Source organism: Cnephaeus nilssonii (assembly GCF_951640355.1).
Source record: "Cnephaeus nilssonii genome assembly, chromosome: 12".
Taxonomy (NCBI): domain Eukaryota; kingdom Metazoa; phylum Chordata; class Mammalia; order Chiroptera; family Vespertilionidae; genus Cnephaeus; species Cnephaeus nilssonii.
The window spans coordinates 41,915,006-41,931,759 of NC_137083.1; the positions used below are offsets into that span (position 1 = coordinate 41,915,006).

Below are 16,754 nucleotides of genomic sequence, written 5' to 3' on the forward strand. Positions count from 1 at the left end.
TCCACCCAAGTACGATTCTGAAAGCTGAGGTACAAAAACACATAATTGCAGTTGTGGTAAGACAGCAAATCAATACTCCAAATTCTCTTTAATTTTTAAAATATGGGCAGGGCGGGGGGAAGGGGGCCGGGTAACAGCTGCATGATATTTGCCGAAATCACTGGTCACAAATATGATGGTAGTACTTCTACCTGTCTTTCCTGTGCCCACTACCCACCGGCCAGGAAGCCATTCCCCAGGCAAATGGAGGGATGTTCTGAAACTGGGGCACACTGTCCAGGAGTGAACAAAGCAATCAGTACCACACAGGCTGCGGCAACCAATGTCATTACAGGACTGGAACATATACTGTTAACACTGAGGAAATGCTGTGTTGTAAATGCCTTTTCTCTCTATATTTAAAAATGAAAAACAAAGGATGCCTTAGAGCATATACGAGTTTCATTTACATAAACGGAAGGGACCTCGGGAAAGGTCTGGTATACTGGGCAACATGTTTTAAAAAAAGAAGGAATGCCAAATAAAATTCTTAATGATGAAGTTTTAGGAAGGTGGGGGCTCAGCCCTGCCATTGGATGCTATGCATTTTGAGCAGGTGCTTGCTACAGTAGGCAGGGTTAAAAGACAACACTTTCCATCCTTCAAGACTCTTGGGAACATATTAAAATGAGAAGCAAACACAAAAAGCGCCTTCGTCCTACAGCACTCTCGCTCTGGCCATCTCTGCTGCCACTCTAATTGGACTTGAAGTGCTGCCTCCAGGAAAGTGACTCAAGAACCAGCTGGAGCAGAATGCAAATAAACTGGTGGGGGAGGGAGCCCAGGGGAGAGGAGAGGATAGGATAGGAAAAGAAGGAACAAAATTAAGAAGGAAAGGGCAAAAGAAGAACAGACACTCATTTGCGTATAGCTCATAACATTTATAATAAATAAGAGCAGGTCTTGGTATGTCACTGTGTCTTCAGTTCAATAACAGACTGTAAACCCAGTAAGGGACGAGTAAGACACTATTATATATAATTCTCTTTAAGCTGAAGTTTGCCTGTAATAACAAAGCAAAATGTGGAGGTGTCTGAGAATGAAGCTTATAAAAATGGGAAAGGTTAAAGGAGCCACATTAATGGTAACATTAATTTCTATTTTCATGCTAAGGCTACTAAAGGCACATTTCCCACAGGACGGCTCTTTACCGTGGTCTACTGGTCTCAGGCGTATCATTGAGGATGATAATGACTTATTTCTAGAGGAACTGATATGCAATGAGCATTATATTATGTACTTGGTTCCTTTTGGTGGCCTTCTCAGGTAGGAGGGAGCACCGGCCAACCACCACCCTCATATAAGCAGCCTGCCACATCCTTTCCTTCGTGCAGGAAGAATAAACCAAGACTTGCCCATAGATACACACAGGAATACTTAGGGACATTAAATTTTGTCTGTCCTTATAAGCAAGGGGGGGGGGGAGGTCTGGGAAACCACTATGAATAATCCATTTGAATAACTATTTAGACTAGTAAAGCTAACAGCTTTGAAAGGATTAAAAATGATTTCACCTTTGACATGCTACATATATGCAAATTATCTGTTTCTAAATCTTTTAATAAAAGTGTACGTTTCAGATGTTTCTCTTTGCCTCTGATACTATTAAAAGGCTTAAAAATATGTCTTAAAGGACAAAGAAAAAAGCCCTTTTTATAAAAGCTGATTATGGTTCTGTTATTTTAATGGCATTTTACCTCATCCACATGACATAGCTTGGAATTTCAAGCTGGTCCTATACAAAAACGGTACTCTAATTAATACAGGGGCCCAAATACTCAGACGCTGTCTCCCCACCCACTGTGCATCTACAGGCATTAAAACACTGTCTCGCCGACACCGGTTTGGCTCAGTGGATAGAGCGTCGGTCTGCGGACTGGAAGGTCCCAGGTTTGATTCCGGTCAAGGGCATGTACATTGGTTGCGGGCACATCCCCTGGTGGGGGGTGTGCAGGAGGCAGCTGGTCGATGTCTCTCTCTCATCGATGTTTCTAGCTCTCTATCCCTCTCCCTTCCTCTCTGTGAAAAATCAATAAAATATATTAAAAAAAACACAAAAAAAACACACACTGTCTCAGGTGGTGAGCTGACACCAGAGAGTTAGAGGTGTGCTGGAGCTCCTTCTCTTTACAGGACAACAGACGGCCTTTTTAAAGTGTTTGAAAGATAACTTTCATTGTCTGCATTATTTCCTAGCAATTCCTCTTATCAATACTGCCCTGCCCTGGTAGGACAGTGAAACAGTGAGAAAGCTCCACATTATATAAAAGTAGGAAATGTTGCCTTACTGTGGAATGAGTGACTTCACCTTAACCATGAAGTATCAAAGGTGAGTGATGACTTTTGTTAAAGAAAAAAATATCTGCTATGAATTATCTGCTATGAAAGTACCATTAAACTTTTAAAATTATTATTACCAATTAGGTTTAATTATTTTTTTCATCTCTTTAAACTACTGAAGAAGACATATTTAGTCTTTTACTTAACAGACAATATTGAGGCTGAAATGTTTTCCCCTTTGTATCAGTTGTACATCAATTTACCTGTGCAAAATCAGCAGCAAGTCGCATTTTCCCGCCTTCACCGAGAGGTCTTATGAGACTGGCATTGCGGATAAAAAGTTCAATTGCTCTTTGGGCAATAGCTTCAGTGTTGTCAAAGACAAAATCCAAGCACTCGAAGTGTTTAAAGTAGTCACTCATAACCCTGGCAATGAAACCTTGGAGCTCCTTCATGTACAGAGAACAAGGGACATCAGGCCTCCCCGAGCTGGGTAATGACCTACAAAAGAAAAACAGCCAATGCACTAAAGGGACTATCTGACTTCTGTTCTCCCCTCTGCCCGTCAATCCTAAGCATTTTTCCCCTTACGGTGCTTATTTTTATTTTTGCTAAGAGTTAAAGGGCATATAACAATGCTTAAATTATATCCTAAAGGTTGTTTTAAGATGTTAGGAATATTACTGAAAGAATCATAGAATCCATTTACCTAAAGATTTTTTTTGGGGGGAAAATTTTATTTATTGACTGATTTGAGAGCAAGAGAAAAACATCAATTTGTTGTTCCACTTATTAATAAATGCATTGTTCTTCCATGTATGTGCCTTGACTGGCGATCAAACTCAAAGCCTTGGTGTATTGGGACGATGATCTAACCAACTGAACTACCTGGCGAGGGCAGCTAAAGAATATTAAAAATGAAATGGACAACCACCTATCTTAGATAATGCATGTGAGTGCCTTACGTACGCTGACCTCTAACGACTCTTCCAGATTTATAACTCTTCATTCACTCGTATATTTTACCTGGTTAGTGAATAAATGAATAGTGGATCCTGAAATAGCATTTTACACTTTATAAATGCTGCCTTTCCCAAACAAATTCTTGGCAAAGATGATTCTGCTATGGTCCTATTTCATCTGATCTGTCCAACAGAATTCTGACTGTGGAATTGGTTATGTCACAATACATATCATATGCAATTTCTCCTCCCAGTTGATGAGGTTTGAAAAGGCTTTAATTGGGTCAATAGATGATGCCAGCTGATGCTCCATGAAATACTATTTATAAGTGTTTATAATTGCTCTTTGAAGAATATATTAAAAGAATGTGAAATATTTATAGGAAAGAAGAGTTAAATCAAAATTAGAATTCACCTGATATTAATTAACTAGCCAGTGAGATCACTGGCTACATGATATTGAATCGTTTTAAAAAAATAAGTTAAGTGTTTCCACATTCTGAGAGTGACGTAAAGAAACTGGCAATGGTCTAGAGAAAAACGGACTCAAATGCAAAAGAATGAGGTGAGCTTGTTTTCAAATACAGCAATGGTTATTACGAGTAGGATGCTTCCAGAAGCAGATAGGAATAGAGTAAGTAGTTAGAAATTCCATTCAAGTTCAGGGACTGCCAGAGACCCACAGGGAAAGAGTGAGTTGTGTGGATTTAGGGAGAGGGCTATTTCCTCCTGCGCCCGACCTGTGCCACCATGCCCATGTTGGTCCCCATGCCCTAACACATGGCATTAGTCTGAAGTACTGTACTAGCTGCCCTACTGACTCCGAGGCCTCTCCCTGCCCAGCTGGCACATGGCTGTGGGCTCTGCTGGTGGTGACCAGCTGAGCCTGTGCTGCAGTATTTCTTGGAAAACTCTTGGGGAGTTCTGGGTGGGCTATGGGGGTGACAGAGACAAGGGAGAGGCTTAGTGCTGTGGCTTTACGGTGAAGGCCTTCTTCCTGCATGCCTGATGGGTGTCACCTTTCCTCCACCTGGTCCAATCTTAATCTGCTTTTGCCTGATGAACTCTATTTTGCCTGATGAACTCTATTTTGCCTGATGAACTCTACTGGCTCAACCCTGATGGCTCTTGAAACTCCATGCCACCACCACCAACAATCCCCAGGCAGATGGCGGCCGGCCTTGGTGTACCCAGGGACTTCTTCTGAGTGGCCTCAGACCTGGCACTGGTGCTGAGTTTCAATCTGCATTAACCTGGTAGCCCTCTGGTACCTCCCTGAGACCCTAACTCACACAATCATGTATTACCTATGGCTCTTTCAGTGGCTGAGCCTATCAAGCAGCAGCAGGTCGCCAAGTGCACTGGGCCTTTTGCTGACGTGCCCCAGGACTGGTACTGGTAGCAGCAGGCACTGGTACATAGTTTGGCCCATTCCATGTGCATTTGGGCAAAGCACAGGCAACTACTAACTGTGGATCACTTTGTAACTCCTAACAGGTAGCCAAGGGCAGGTCACAGGCAGCTTCTGACATTGACCTACATAGGAACCAGCATATCAGTGGCTCCCTTCAGACCAAACAGAGCATGACCTCATTAGCTCCACAAGAGGCACACCCAAAGGGAATTCTCGACCTTGCTGGGATGAATTCTGTTCCTGGGGTCAGCCCCTACACAGCAGCTCATAAACTGTGGTCATGGCCAATCATCACAGACAGACAACCTGAGTGTCAACCACACCCATGGACATGCCAATAGCAATTGAGGCTCAACTACAATACGAGGACTCACATAACGCACACAAGAGACACTCCTGGAGCACCCAGCTCAGGTGATCAGGGAGACTGTGCCACTGGGCCCTATAGGTAACCTACTACATAAGGCCACCCGACCAAGACTGGGAGACATAGCAGATCTACCTAATACATAGAAACAAACACAGAGAGGTAGCCAAAATGGAGAGATACAGAAACATGCCCAAATAAAAGAACAGAAGAAATTTCCAGAAAAATAACCATATGAAATAGAGGCAAGCAATTTACCAAACATAAAGTTCAAAAAAATAGTTATAAAGATGCTCAAGAAACTTAGTGAGAACTTCAACAACATAAAAAGGACTAGAAATCATAAAACAGGACCAGTTACAAAAAAAGAATAAAATAACACAAATGAAGAATACACTAGAAGGAATCAAAATCAGATTAGATGAAGCAGATGATCCAATCAGCAATTTGGAAGACAAGGTAGTAGAAAATACCCAATCAGAGCAGCAAAAATAATAATAATAATTTTTAACACAAGAATAGTTTAAGAACCTATGGTACAATATCAAACATAACAACACCTGCATCATAGAGGGTACCAGAAGGAGAAACGAGAGAGCAAGAAATTTAAGAACCTATTTGAAGATAATGACTGAAAACTTCCCTACTGATGAAGAAAAAAGACACACAAGTCCAGGAAGCACAAAGTCCTAAACAAGATGAACTCAAAGAGGCCCACATCAGGACACAATATAATTACAATGGCAAAGGTTAAAGACAAAGAGAGAATCTTAAAAGCAGCAAGAAAAAGACAGTTATCTATAAGGGAGTTCCCATAACACTGTCAGCTGATTTCTCAACAGAAGCTTTTCAGGCCAGAAGGGACTGGCATGAAATATTTAGTGATGAAAAGCAAGGACCTACAACCAAGACTACTCTACCCAGCAAGACTATCATTTAAATTGAAAGAGAAATAAAGAGCTTTCAGACAAGAGGATAATAAAGGAGTTCTTCATCACCAACACAGTATTACAGGAACATTAAAAGGCCCTAACTAGGTGGCTCAGTTGGTTGGATCGTCATCCTGTACACCTAAAGGTTGTGAGTTTGATTCCCGGTCAGGGCACATGCCTGGGTTGCGGATTTAATCCCCAGGATTAGCAGTAAGTTGTGCAGAAATTTAAGGGTCTTCACAATGAGAACCTACATACAGGAGTTGAAGATAGCCCTGGCCAGGTAGCTCAGTTGGTTAGAGCATCATCCTGATGCACCAAGGTTGTGGGTTCAATCCCCATTCAGGGCACATACAACAATCAACCAATGAATGCATAAATAAGTGGAACAACAAACTGATCTTTCTCTCTTTCTAAAATCAATTTTAGAAATAAAGAAGTTGAAGATAGACTACAAATGCACACCTGAGAAATGCTAGATGACCATCTTCCCATCACCAATTTTTTTAGTGGGTGTGTGTGACTCTCCCTTCCTCATAGGTGCTCATCTATCACTTCAAGGATCTAGGGTCCTCCTACTTTTACTGTCTTCCCTCCCCCACTCAAGTAATTAAACTTGAGTCATTTTATATTAAATAAAAGAATTTCAATGAATGTGCTATGTCAATCAGACATTTACATTTTAATCTCTATCTAATTTTGAAAAAACACACACACAAAAACAAAAAAACACACTGGTCCTATTAAATAGGTTTCAAATACCAGGAAACCATGTTGAGAATTACTTGTTCAACAGCAAGGAATTCTGTAACCACATTATAGATGAGGTTGGGGTTGGCCTAGTACCGTGTTCGGCAAATTGCGGCTCGCGAGCCACATGCGGCTCTTTGGCCCCTTGAGTGTGGCTCTTCCAGAAAATACCACGGCCTGGGCAAGTCTATTTTGAAGAAGTGGCGTTAGAAGAAGTTTAAGTTTAAAAAATTTGGCTCTCAAAAGAAATTTCAATCGTTGTACTGTTGATATGTGGCTCTGTTGACTAATGAGTTTGCCGACCACTGGCCTAGAAGATAAACCTGATTTATTCCTTTCACCCAGAAGAAGTGCAGAGGACTTGGGAGGGCAGGTGTTCACTTTTTTTTTCCAAGTGTGTTCCTTGGAGGCTATCCCTACCGTAAAAGTGGTGCCTACTTCTTGAATAGTTTAAGCCAACTTTACCTTATGTTTCATGTAAGCCATACATAAGACATGACATATCAGAATTACTAATAACAATATTCTAGAAAGGGGGGAAATTATTGCTTTGCTATAGGAACAATACTTTAAATACACTATAAAGCAACAGTGATCCACAGTTCTATACTTCCATGTACGGAAAATGACTTTCAGTAGAATCTCAAGTATCTGCTGCATATGAACAAGCTGAAATGGAACCATCAAAGGCCATTTGGGGAAAAAATATGGATGTTATACACCTTAAAATAATACTTCAAATTCATAATAACCCTACAGTTAAAGAAACAATCTGGATCATTAGTATTTAGGCAAACTAGTAAGGGCATACCTATTTGGGAAACCGTATTTTAATGTCTAATGTGTTACCCGTAGGCACTATTTTGGCTCATCAATATAATTATTGAAGTAAGCATCTCACCACTCATAAAATAAGCCTTTAAAAATCTCTCCATTTTTGCTTACTTTTCAGAGGCACAGATGATTTGCCTAACTGGAACCTTTCAGTTCACATTTGAACAAAGTTCATTTCTTCCCAAAATAGTGGTATCAGCAATTTTATATTCTTTACTAGAGGCCCGGTGAATGAATTCATGCACAGGTGGGGTCCCTTGGCCTGCCTGGCAATTGGGGCCAATTGGGGCTGATGGGGTCTGCCGGCCAGCCAGGAAGGAACCACCGGAGGTTGGCCAGCTGGCTGGGGAGGGACTGCAGGAGGGCTCCAGGGCGTGTACAGCCCTCTCGCCCAGTCCCAATTGGCTGGAAGCAAGCTAACCTACAGGTCGGAACGTCTGCCCTCTGGTAGTCAGTGCGCATCATAGCAATTGGTCGAGCGGACACTTAGCATATTACACTTTTACTATATTCTTATATCCAGATATTATAGCATTTTTGTGTATAATCACTTTACCCTTTGGTGCTTCCTACCATTATTAAAAATAAAGACTGACCTTTTACCCTCCAAAAAAATATTTTATAAATGAAATGATAAATGATTTAAAAAATTAAAGGACAGTGTAATAATCACACAATTTTTCCACAAACAGACTAGTGGCTGGAAATTTAATGAAGTAGATATTCTTTTAAACAACATGAACATAAAGAAAACAGGACAGTTCAAAATAGTAACTAAACATGAAATGTTATTCTTGGGAACATTTTTTTTCAGTTTGTTGAGATCTTGCTTCTAGGTATATCCTCTGTTTGGCACAAATCAATTTTTATAAAAGTTCTCTACAGGTTTGGACATTTCTTACATTGACAATAACTATTCCAAATTCTCCATAAAAGGTTTCCTAAATATTGAGTCAAAACTATTTTACTCTACTTAAAAAGACTGCAGTAAACACTGGTTAGGAACTATGATTCTTATTCTCAGGATAATATGATATGGATAAGCATATGAAACAACTATGAAACAATACCAAAATGTTTGTGGTGATATGACTAGATTACAGGTAACACATTAGACATTAAAAGTTGGTTTCCCAAATGTTTAGTGTGATATGACTAGATTAGATTGCCACATAACTCTGAAAGAGAAAAATCCTTCTGGGACGGGTTGGCGGAGCCTGCCCTCAAAGCTGGAGCAGGATTTGGATTTGACACGAGGAATACCATGCCTATACAAGAACTCAAGTACACGGTATTTGTGAAAAGTAAAGAAAAAGATAAAATTGGAAAGGGAAGATAGTACAGACTACCAAAAGTCCTGAATTGCCAAGCTGAGTCCTGTAGATGTTAATGATTCTATGCTTCAATGACAGGAGAGAAATGATAAAAACAAGAACTGAAAAAACTTCTTCTGCTAATGGTGCTCATCTTATATAATAAAAGCCTAATATGGTGACTGGTCATCTGTTCAACCAATCAAAACGTAATATGCTAATGATATGCTAAGGCTGCTCAACCACTCGCTATGACATGCACTGACCACCAGGGAGCAGACAATCGACCAGTCAGCCAGTTGCTATGACCTGCACTGACCACAAGGGGGCAGACGCTCCGACTGGTAGGTTAGCTTGCTGCTGGGGTCCGGCCGATTGGGACTGAGAGAGATGGGCCAGACATGCCCTGGAGCCTTCCCATGGTCCTTCCCCAGCTGGCCAACCTCCAGCGTCCCTCCCTGGCCCCAATCATGCACTGGTGGGGTCCCTCGGCCTGGCCTGCGCCCTCTTGCAATCTGGAACCCCCCTCGGGGGATGTTGGAGAGCCAGTTTTGGCCCGATCCCGCAGGCCAGGCCGAGGGACCCCACTGATGCACGAATTTGTGCCCTGGGCCTCTAGTAATGAATAAAGTAGGATAATGTTGGAGGCCAACCCTGTCTGTCACAAGAAGAACTAACCCTAGATATGAGGAGATTTTAGGGGATCAGGGTGGAGGGGGGAATGAAAAACAAATACAAAGGCTAGTGAAAACTTTGGTTTAAAGTTATTACCCAGAAAAATCTTCTTGGTGCATGGTGATGATTATGGCCTCTATCGCATCTCCCACTGAAGTCAGTAAGGGTTGCACAGCATTTCCCATAAGAACATGGATTGTCTGAAAAGAAGAAAAAAGGGAGGAAACACAAAATTAAAGACTAACACAAAGAAATCTGACATGAGAAGCATTCTGACTAAAAGTTTTCCTATTTTATCAAATTAGTTATAACTCAACAGAAGTCTGCTCCTCTTCCTAACTGCCGTCAGAAATTATTTTTAAAGCTTAATAGTTGTAGAACATGGCACTGAAAAATCTCAACTCCTCCACACCGCTCATTTTAGAAAAAGAGAGGAGTAGTGCCACTATGAAAATGAAATGAACACACCTTTTCAAATTTCTGAAAAGAGTGAGGCAAGACCAAAACTGATTCTTCAAAACTGGAATGATATCATATGCTTGTAACCAGAGTGAATGTAATAAATATACTGGTGACTCTTATAGGGCATAATTGTTAGGTATTTCATGAGTTAGGTTTCTATTTAGAATTTTATAATAGTGATTCTCAACTGGGGCAATTTTGCTCCCTCATCTGAAAATGTTTGGAGACATTGTTTCATTGTTACAACTGGGGTGAGCCAAGGTTTTGCTGCTGGCATCTAGTGGGCAGAAGATGGAGATGTTGCTAAACATCCTAAAGGACAGTCTCCAACAACAAAGAACTAATATGTCAATAGTGCTAAGACTAAGGAATTGTTCTATAGTGAGATATAACCATTGATTAGGTTGTGCAAGATGGTAGACCTTAGTTACAGGCTTTTAGTGTAAAAATATTGACTGGGCTTCAATACTTTTACACTAAAATCTGAACACTCAAAATAAAAAATTTAAGAACATTATATATGTGATGATTATACACAGAATGAAGATGGATGGCTTTGGCTCAGACAAATGATTCCAACCAATGAGAAAAGTTTAAATAGGACCCTTTTTCAATAAATTTCTAAATGTCAGGTCCAGCCCTCAAGGAGCTTGCAATCTAGTGACAACAGGTAAGTTACAGCGATATCAGTGCTCTCAGAGTGCTAGGGGATCACGAGAGAGACCAACTCATACTGAGAGGGTCTGAAATCCAAAAAGCATTGCTTGAACTGAATTTCAAAGAACAAATAGGTAAGAACCACTTGACACAGGATAGGGCTAGGGGCTTATATTAAAGGCAGAGGAGCCTGGGAAAGCTGATGCATTTGGGGAACTGCAAGCATTCAATACAGATGGTGTGAGGTGCCTGCCGAAGAAGAAGAGCCAGGCAGCAGGTGTACTCTGCGTAGGGGGCGAAGGAGTTGGGAGTTTATCCCGAAGGGACTGGGAAATCAATGATGGGTTTTAAGCCATGCAAAAATGTGGTTAAAAGTTTGAATTTGGGAAAAATCATGTTGGATAATAGACTGCATAAATCAGACTAACGGCAGGAGGACACAGTAGATGGTGAAAATGGTGAGCACCTGAACCAATTCACAGGCAGCACAAATAGATATGAGGAGATAAGATGAAGATACTTTAAAAAGAGAACCAAATTTTCATTTCAAAAAGGTTTTTATTGAATTTAGAGAGGAAGAGCGAGGGAGAGAAACATCCATCAGCTGCCTCCTGTACACCCTTTATTAGGGATGGAGCCTGCAAGCAGGAAATGACAGGAAATTGAACCAGGGACCTCTCAGTGCATGGGACAAACACTCAACTGAGCCATACTGGCCAGTGCTCATTTGTGTGCTTTTTTCACATTTTAAATTATTACAATAAGATTTCCTATGATTTTATTTATTTTAGCGTTTTTTTTCTTTACCTCACTAAAGTTCTTGCCTGATAATTGTAGACTCTGGGTCATCTCAAGGTTGGCAGATGCTGACCTTTCCCTTGAGAATAACAACATTTTCTAGCTTTTTGTATATGTAGTAATTTTTAACATACCCTGGATACTGTGAATGTTATATTGCATTATATTGTGTAGACTTCATATTTTTAAATATTGCTCCTAAGAGTGTTGTGTTTCTTTTTAGCAATTAATTAGCTTGGTTAGACTCAATCTGTACACTGGCATACCTACAGCTGGCCATACAGATCTCAGTTCAGTTCCGTAAGCCTTACCTGCAAAAACCACTTTCAGTTTGCTCTGTACCTGCATGGTTGGTAAGTCAAACGAAGACTAGTGCGGAGTTGGAACAGAGAATTGGGCATCCTTCTTCCCCGACTCTCCCCGTTCTGAGGTTGCCTCTCACTTTCCAGCAGCCCTGGTTGAACCGGGCTCTTTCCCCTGGTTCCTTTGGCCTGAAGGTCTGCAGGTTTCGTTTTGTTTTGTTTTTCTCTGATTTTTAGCCACCCAGACTCGCCTGAGGCATGACTGTAGTCACCACTTTTAGAGCAAAGTCACACAAAATGAAAAACTCTCTTCCTGTTGTTTGCTCTAGATTTCCACATCCTGCTTTTTTCCCATCTCCAAAACCCTCCAGTAGGTTTTTTGTTTCATTTGTTTTTGGTATTTTCCCCATAATTATTTGTAGCAGGATGTGTAGTTAGACACTCATCCTTTTATATCAGAGTAGGAAACCAACCCTATGCAGTTATACTAGTAAACTTTCTACAAAGAAAACTACAGGCCCAGATGGCCTAATTGGTGAATTCTACTAAGCATTTAAAGAAGAAAACAGTACAAATTCTATACAAATTCTGCCAGAAAACAGAAGAGATGAAACATTTCCAAACCTAATTGGTGAGGTGAGTATGAACTTTATATAAAAACCAAGCAAAGAATACAAGAAACTATATACCAATATCCCTGATGATTACAGATACAAACATTTTTAACAAACATTAGGTGAATCAAATCCAGGAATACATAAAAAGGGTAATAGATCATAACCCAGGTCAGTCTGATATTTGAAAATAAATTCCTATAAAGTATTTTATTAACAGAACAAAGGAGTAAAACCATGATCATATCAATAGATTCAGAAAAAGTCATTTGATGAAACAATACCATTTATTATAATAACAAGTTTCCATAAACTAAAATTAGAAGGGAACTTTCTTAAGCTCATAAAGGCCATCTTAAAAAACACACACACAAAAAGCATGAATAGGCAGGCATAAAGGTCAGAAAGCAAGAAATAAAACTGTCTCTATTTGCATATGAGATGATGGTGTACACAGAAAACTTAATAGCTGATGAAGTTTCCCACTTAGGAAAAATATAAAACAGGAAGAAAAGAGAGCATCTTGGGGAATGCCTTCAAGGATGGGTAGAGTATTAACAACTATCAGAGGAAACTGAGAAAGGAGATTAAATTATATTTCATAAGCTCTTTGCAAAAAAAAAAAAAAAAGGCAGGGAATTCTGTCATACATTTTAAAAAGATTTACTTAAAATAACTAAGATTACAAAAATATTGAAGCCTTAGCAATCGGGAATATTCATTCATATAGAACATCAAAACTTCACAATAAGGGGGAAATGAAAAATTCTCATATATAAACTTATCAATACAATCACTATCTGTACCATTCAATCACAGTAATAAATGACACAGAATTATTGGGCCAAGATGTTTAAATGGTATGTAGAGCTGAGGTGGTTACAATGAAATGACTTGAAATTCAGAGTAATTATGCCATTCATGACAAACTAGATAATGTTTATAACATGAGATTTTGAACTTCAAGCCTTAATAACATTTAATTTTAGATAAAATTTCAAATAAAAGGCTATTATGTGTCTTTACCTATATTTTCAGTAGATTAAAAAAAGTATGTTTAATATCTTCACTAACAACTATTAAAAACATAGATTTTTGGTCCTTGGGCTGCAGTCATGTATGCATCATTAACATTCTATCCCTAATTCAAAGTGAGATATTAAGTTTCATATAATGTTATGAAATGCAATTTTATGAGTCTTTTCTTTAAGTCGGAGGGTTTTATTAGTGTTTTCCTTAATGTGTCATAATGATTTTGGTAAGATTGAACTAAAAAGCAAGGTCAAACTGTTACACTGAGTTCTGTTAACATAAGCAATTAAGTCTCTAATTGGCATGGCCACTGCAAGATGCCCTTGAACTGATTGCTAATTTCTCAAGGGTGAAGTTGGCAATGTTTCAGTAAAGTGCAGTGCCCAGCTACGTGAGATACTGGTTCTGGTGGGCAAACCTCAGAGTGAGGGCTATAGCCCAAGATGAAGGCAACTTTCCCTGCACCGACCTCAACTCCCAACCCAAAGTGACTGATAGGAATAACCTTTGTTGTATGTTAAAATACAGATTCAGAGAATCCACCCTATATGAATTATAGTCTCCAAAGATTTCTATTTTTAACTTATCCAGAAGGTTTTTATTATCAGGAAAAGTGTAGGCACTCTATCTTATATAGAATGAACTTTCTCAAACATCAATTTAGTGGATCATTATCAGGATGTTTTAAAAAATAATATATGAGTACAGAAAACAGAGTGCATTACAAAAATAAGGAAAAGTATTGTTTTGTGAAACCTCTGTTTTAAGTATGGAAATGTATATAGATATATCATATATATATATATATATATATATATATATACACACACACACACACACACACACACACACACATATATATATATATATATATATATATATATATATATATATATGCATGCAATTGTATATGCGTATATATTTATAAGTGCTTATGTATTATGTAAGGGGTGCCAAAGTAAAATGTATTTCTGATCTTGGGTAGTGATCAAAAAATGTTTGACAGTACTGCCAGAATATAAGGAAAAGATGTGCAACTACAGAAAAGAAAACTACATGTATTTCCTGCTTAGGAGCAAGAATATTAAGACCGTTTGATTTGTCATACTGACCTGATTTTATACTGTTTTTATGATCAGTAATAAATTGGGCAACTCTTACTAAAAACAATTATTTTATTATGACAGCTTTAATAATATTTCATGATAATGAGATGAGCACTCTGAATCTCACATCAACATTATTTTCCATTTAACTTCCTTAGTAGCTAGAAAGGGGGTACATTTACTAGTACGTTTGAGTATATTAAAAAGGTAATTTACTCTAGTTTCAAACCTTAGAGATACACTTTACAGTTTCTTAACCTTGGCATTATTGACATTTTGAGCTCTATAATTTTTTTTAAATCCTCACCTGAGGATATTTTTCCATTGATTTTTAGAGAGAGTGGAAGAGAGAGGGAAAGACAGAAACATCGATGTGAGAGAGACACATCGATTGGTTGCCTCCTACGCACTCCCCGACCAGGGCCCGGGCAGGAGAGGAAGCCTACAACCAAGGTACGTGCCCTTGACTGGAATCAAACCCGGGACCCTTTGATCCCCAGGCTGATGCTCACTGAGCCAAACCAGCTAGGGCTCTATAATTCTTTTTGTGGAGAGCTGTCCTATGTATTGCAGGTTTAACACCATCGCTAATACTAGATGCACCCCTTTCCCAGTTGTGACAATCAAAATGTCTTCAGATATTGTTAAATGTCTATAGGGGACAAAATCAACCTGCTGAAGAACCACTACTTTAACAGGGTAATGCTTGCCTGTATTACCTTAAGACACAGTGAATACTTGTAAGACTCTTGCTTCTCTTGCTTGTGATACAATTATCTTAAGGAGAACACAATCTGTAGATACCAACAGAGTCTACATATTTTTAAATTCTAGAAAATATAAACACACATGTATCCTCTCTCTTTAGGATAACTATGAACATGCTACTTTTGGTATATGTAAAGAAATCAGAATTAGTTTTAAAATGTGACATCTCCCACTCATTCAAACAAATAATTCTAAAACCCACTTTGATCTACAGTGTCAAAGATTCCATTAAATTATTTTACCTTTAGGGCTGAAATTATAGTTTGCTCAGCTGCTGGTGGAAATGAGCTCTGACTGGAAACCACCTAAAACAAAGTTTTCATCCAGTTAAACTTTTGTTTAAGCCATTTTTAAAAGATACGTTTTTATTGATTTCAGAGAGAGGAAGGTAGAGAGAGAGAGAGAATCATCGATGAGAGAGAAACATCAATTGGCTGCTTCCTTCATGCCCCCCAACCAGGGATCCAGTCCACAACGTGGGCATGTGCCCTGACTTGGAAATTGAACCAGCAACCTTTTGGGATAACGCCCAACAGAGCCACACCAACCAGGGCAAAACAGGATCATTTAGAGTAATGTCTCACAAATGTTTTAAAAATGCATTAGCATTGTTCTGGCCAGGCGGCTCAGTTGGTTGGAGCTCAGTTAAACTAGGATGAAAAATACTTTCCTGTATAAAGCAAATATATACTTAAAATAATCAAACCTTAAAAGGAGCTAGCTTTCTATTACTCACTCCACATAGATTTTAATGATAAAGTTATAACTTGAAAAGGTCAGTCTACAAAAGCCATATTTATGTATTTCTTTAAAAATTTTCACTTTTCTAGGTTGACTGTAACTTTAAACAGTCTTTAAAATACAAATGTCAGAGCAATTGAGATTTTGCTTTCTATCAATGCTGTCAGTTTGGCTCAAATAAACTCTTATAAAACTTTTAAAAAAGAATAATGAAAATAAAATACAAACGTCACATTTTTCTTTTTACAAATCAATGCAAACATAAAAATTCTAAAAGTCTCAATAAAAGCATTTAAATCAGGCTAAATAAATACAACACTTCATTGCTTGTAGTGCTTTAGAGTAATAAAGAAAATGGAAAATAGCCCGGGCCAGTTTGGCTCAGTCGATAGAGCGTCGGCCTGTGGACTCAGGGGTCCCAGGTTCGATTCCGGTCAGGGGCATGTATCTGGGTTGCGGGCACATCCCCAGTGGGGGGTGTGCAGGAGGCAGCTGGTCGATGTTTCTCTCTCATCGATGTTTCTAACTCTCTATCCTTCTCCCTTCCTCTCTGTAAAAAATCAATAAAATATATATTAAAAAGAAAATGGAAAATACATCATTTATTCTTTATTGCTGAAAATATTACAGATGTCCCCCTTTTTTCCCCATTGACCCCTCATAGCCCACATCCTCCCTCTGCCCAGGCCTTTACCATGCTGTTGTCTG

General features: G+C 39.1%; 1 protein-coding gene across 1 annotated transcript in view; it reads right to left on the reverse strand.

The window, feature by feature from the left end:
* Positions 1-16,754, reverse strand: part of COG5 (component of oligomeric golgi complex 5) — a 200,221-nt gene that overhangs the window by 24,690 nt on the left and 158,777 nt on the right. The window contains exons 16-18 of the mRNA XM_079786047.1: positions 15,548-15,610; positions 9,663-9,766; positions 2,583-2,820 (exon numbers count right to left, since the gene is read on the reverse strand). Of these exons, the coding sequence (XP_079642173.1) occupies positions 2,583-2,820; positions 9,663-9,766; positions 15,548-15,610 (405 nt within the window). The remainder of the gene's footprint in view (positions 1-2,582; positions 2,821-9,662; positions 9,767-15,547; positions 15,611-16,754) is intronic.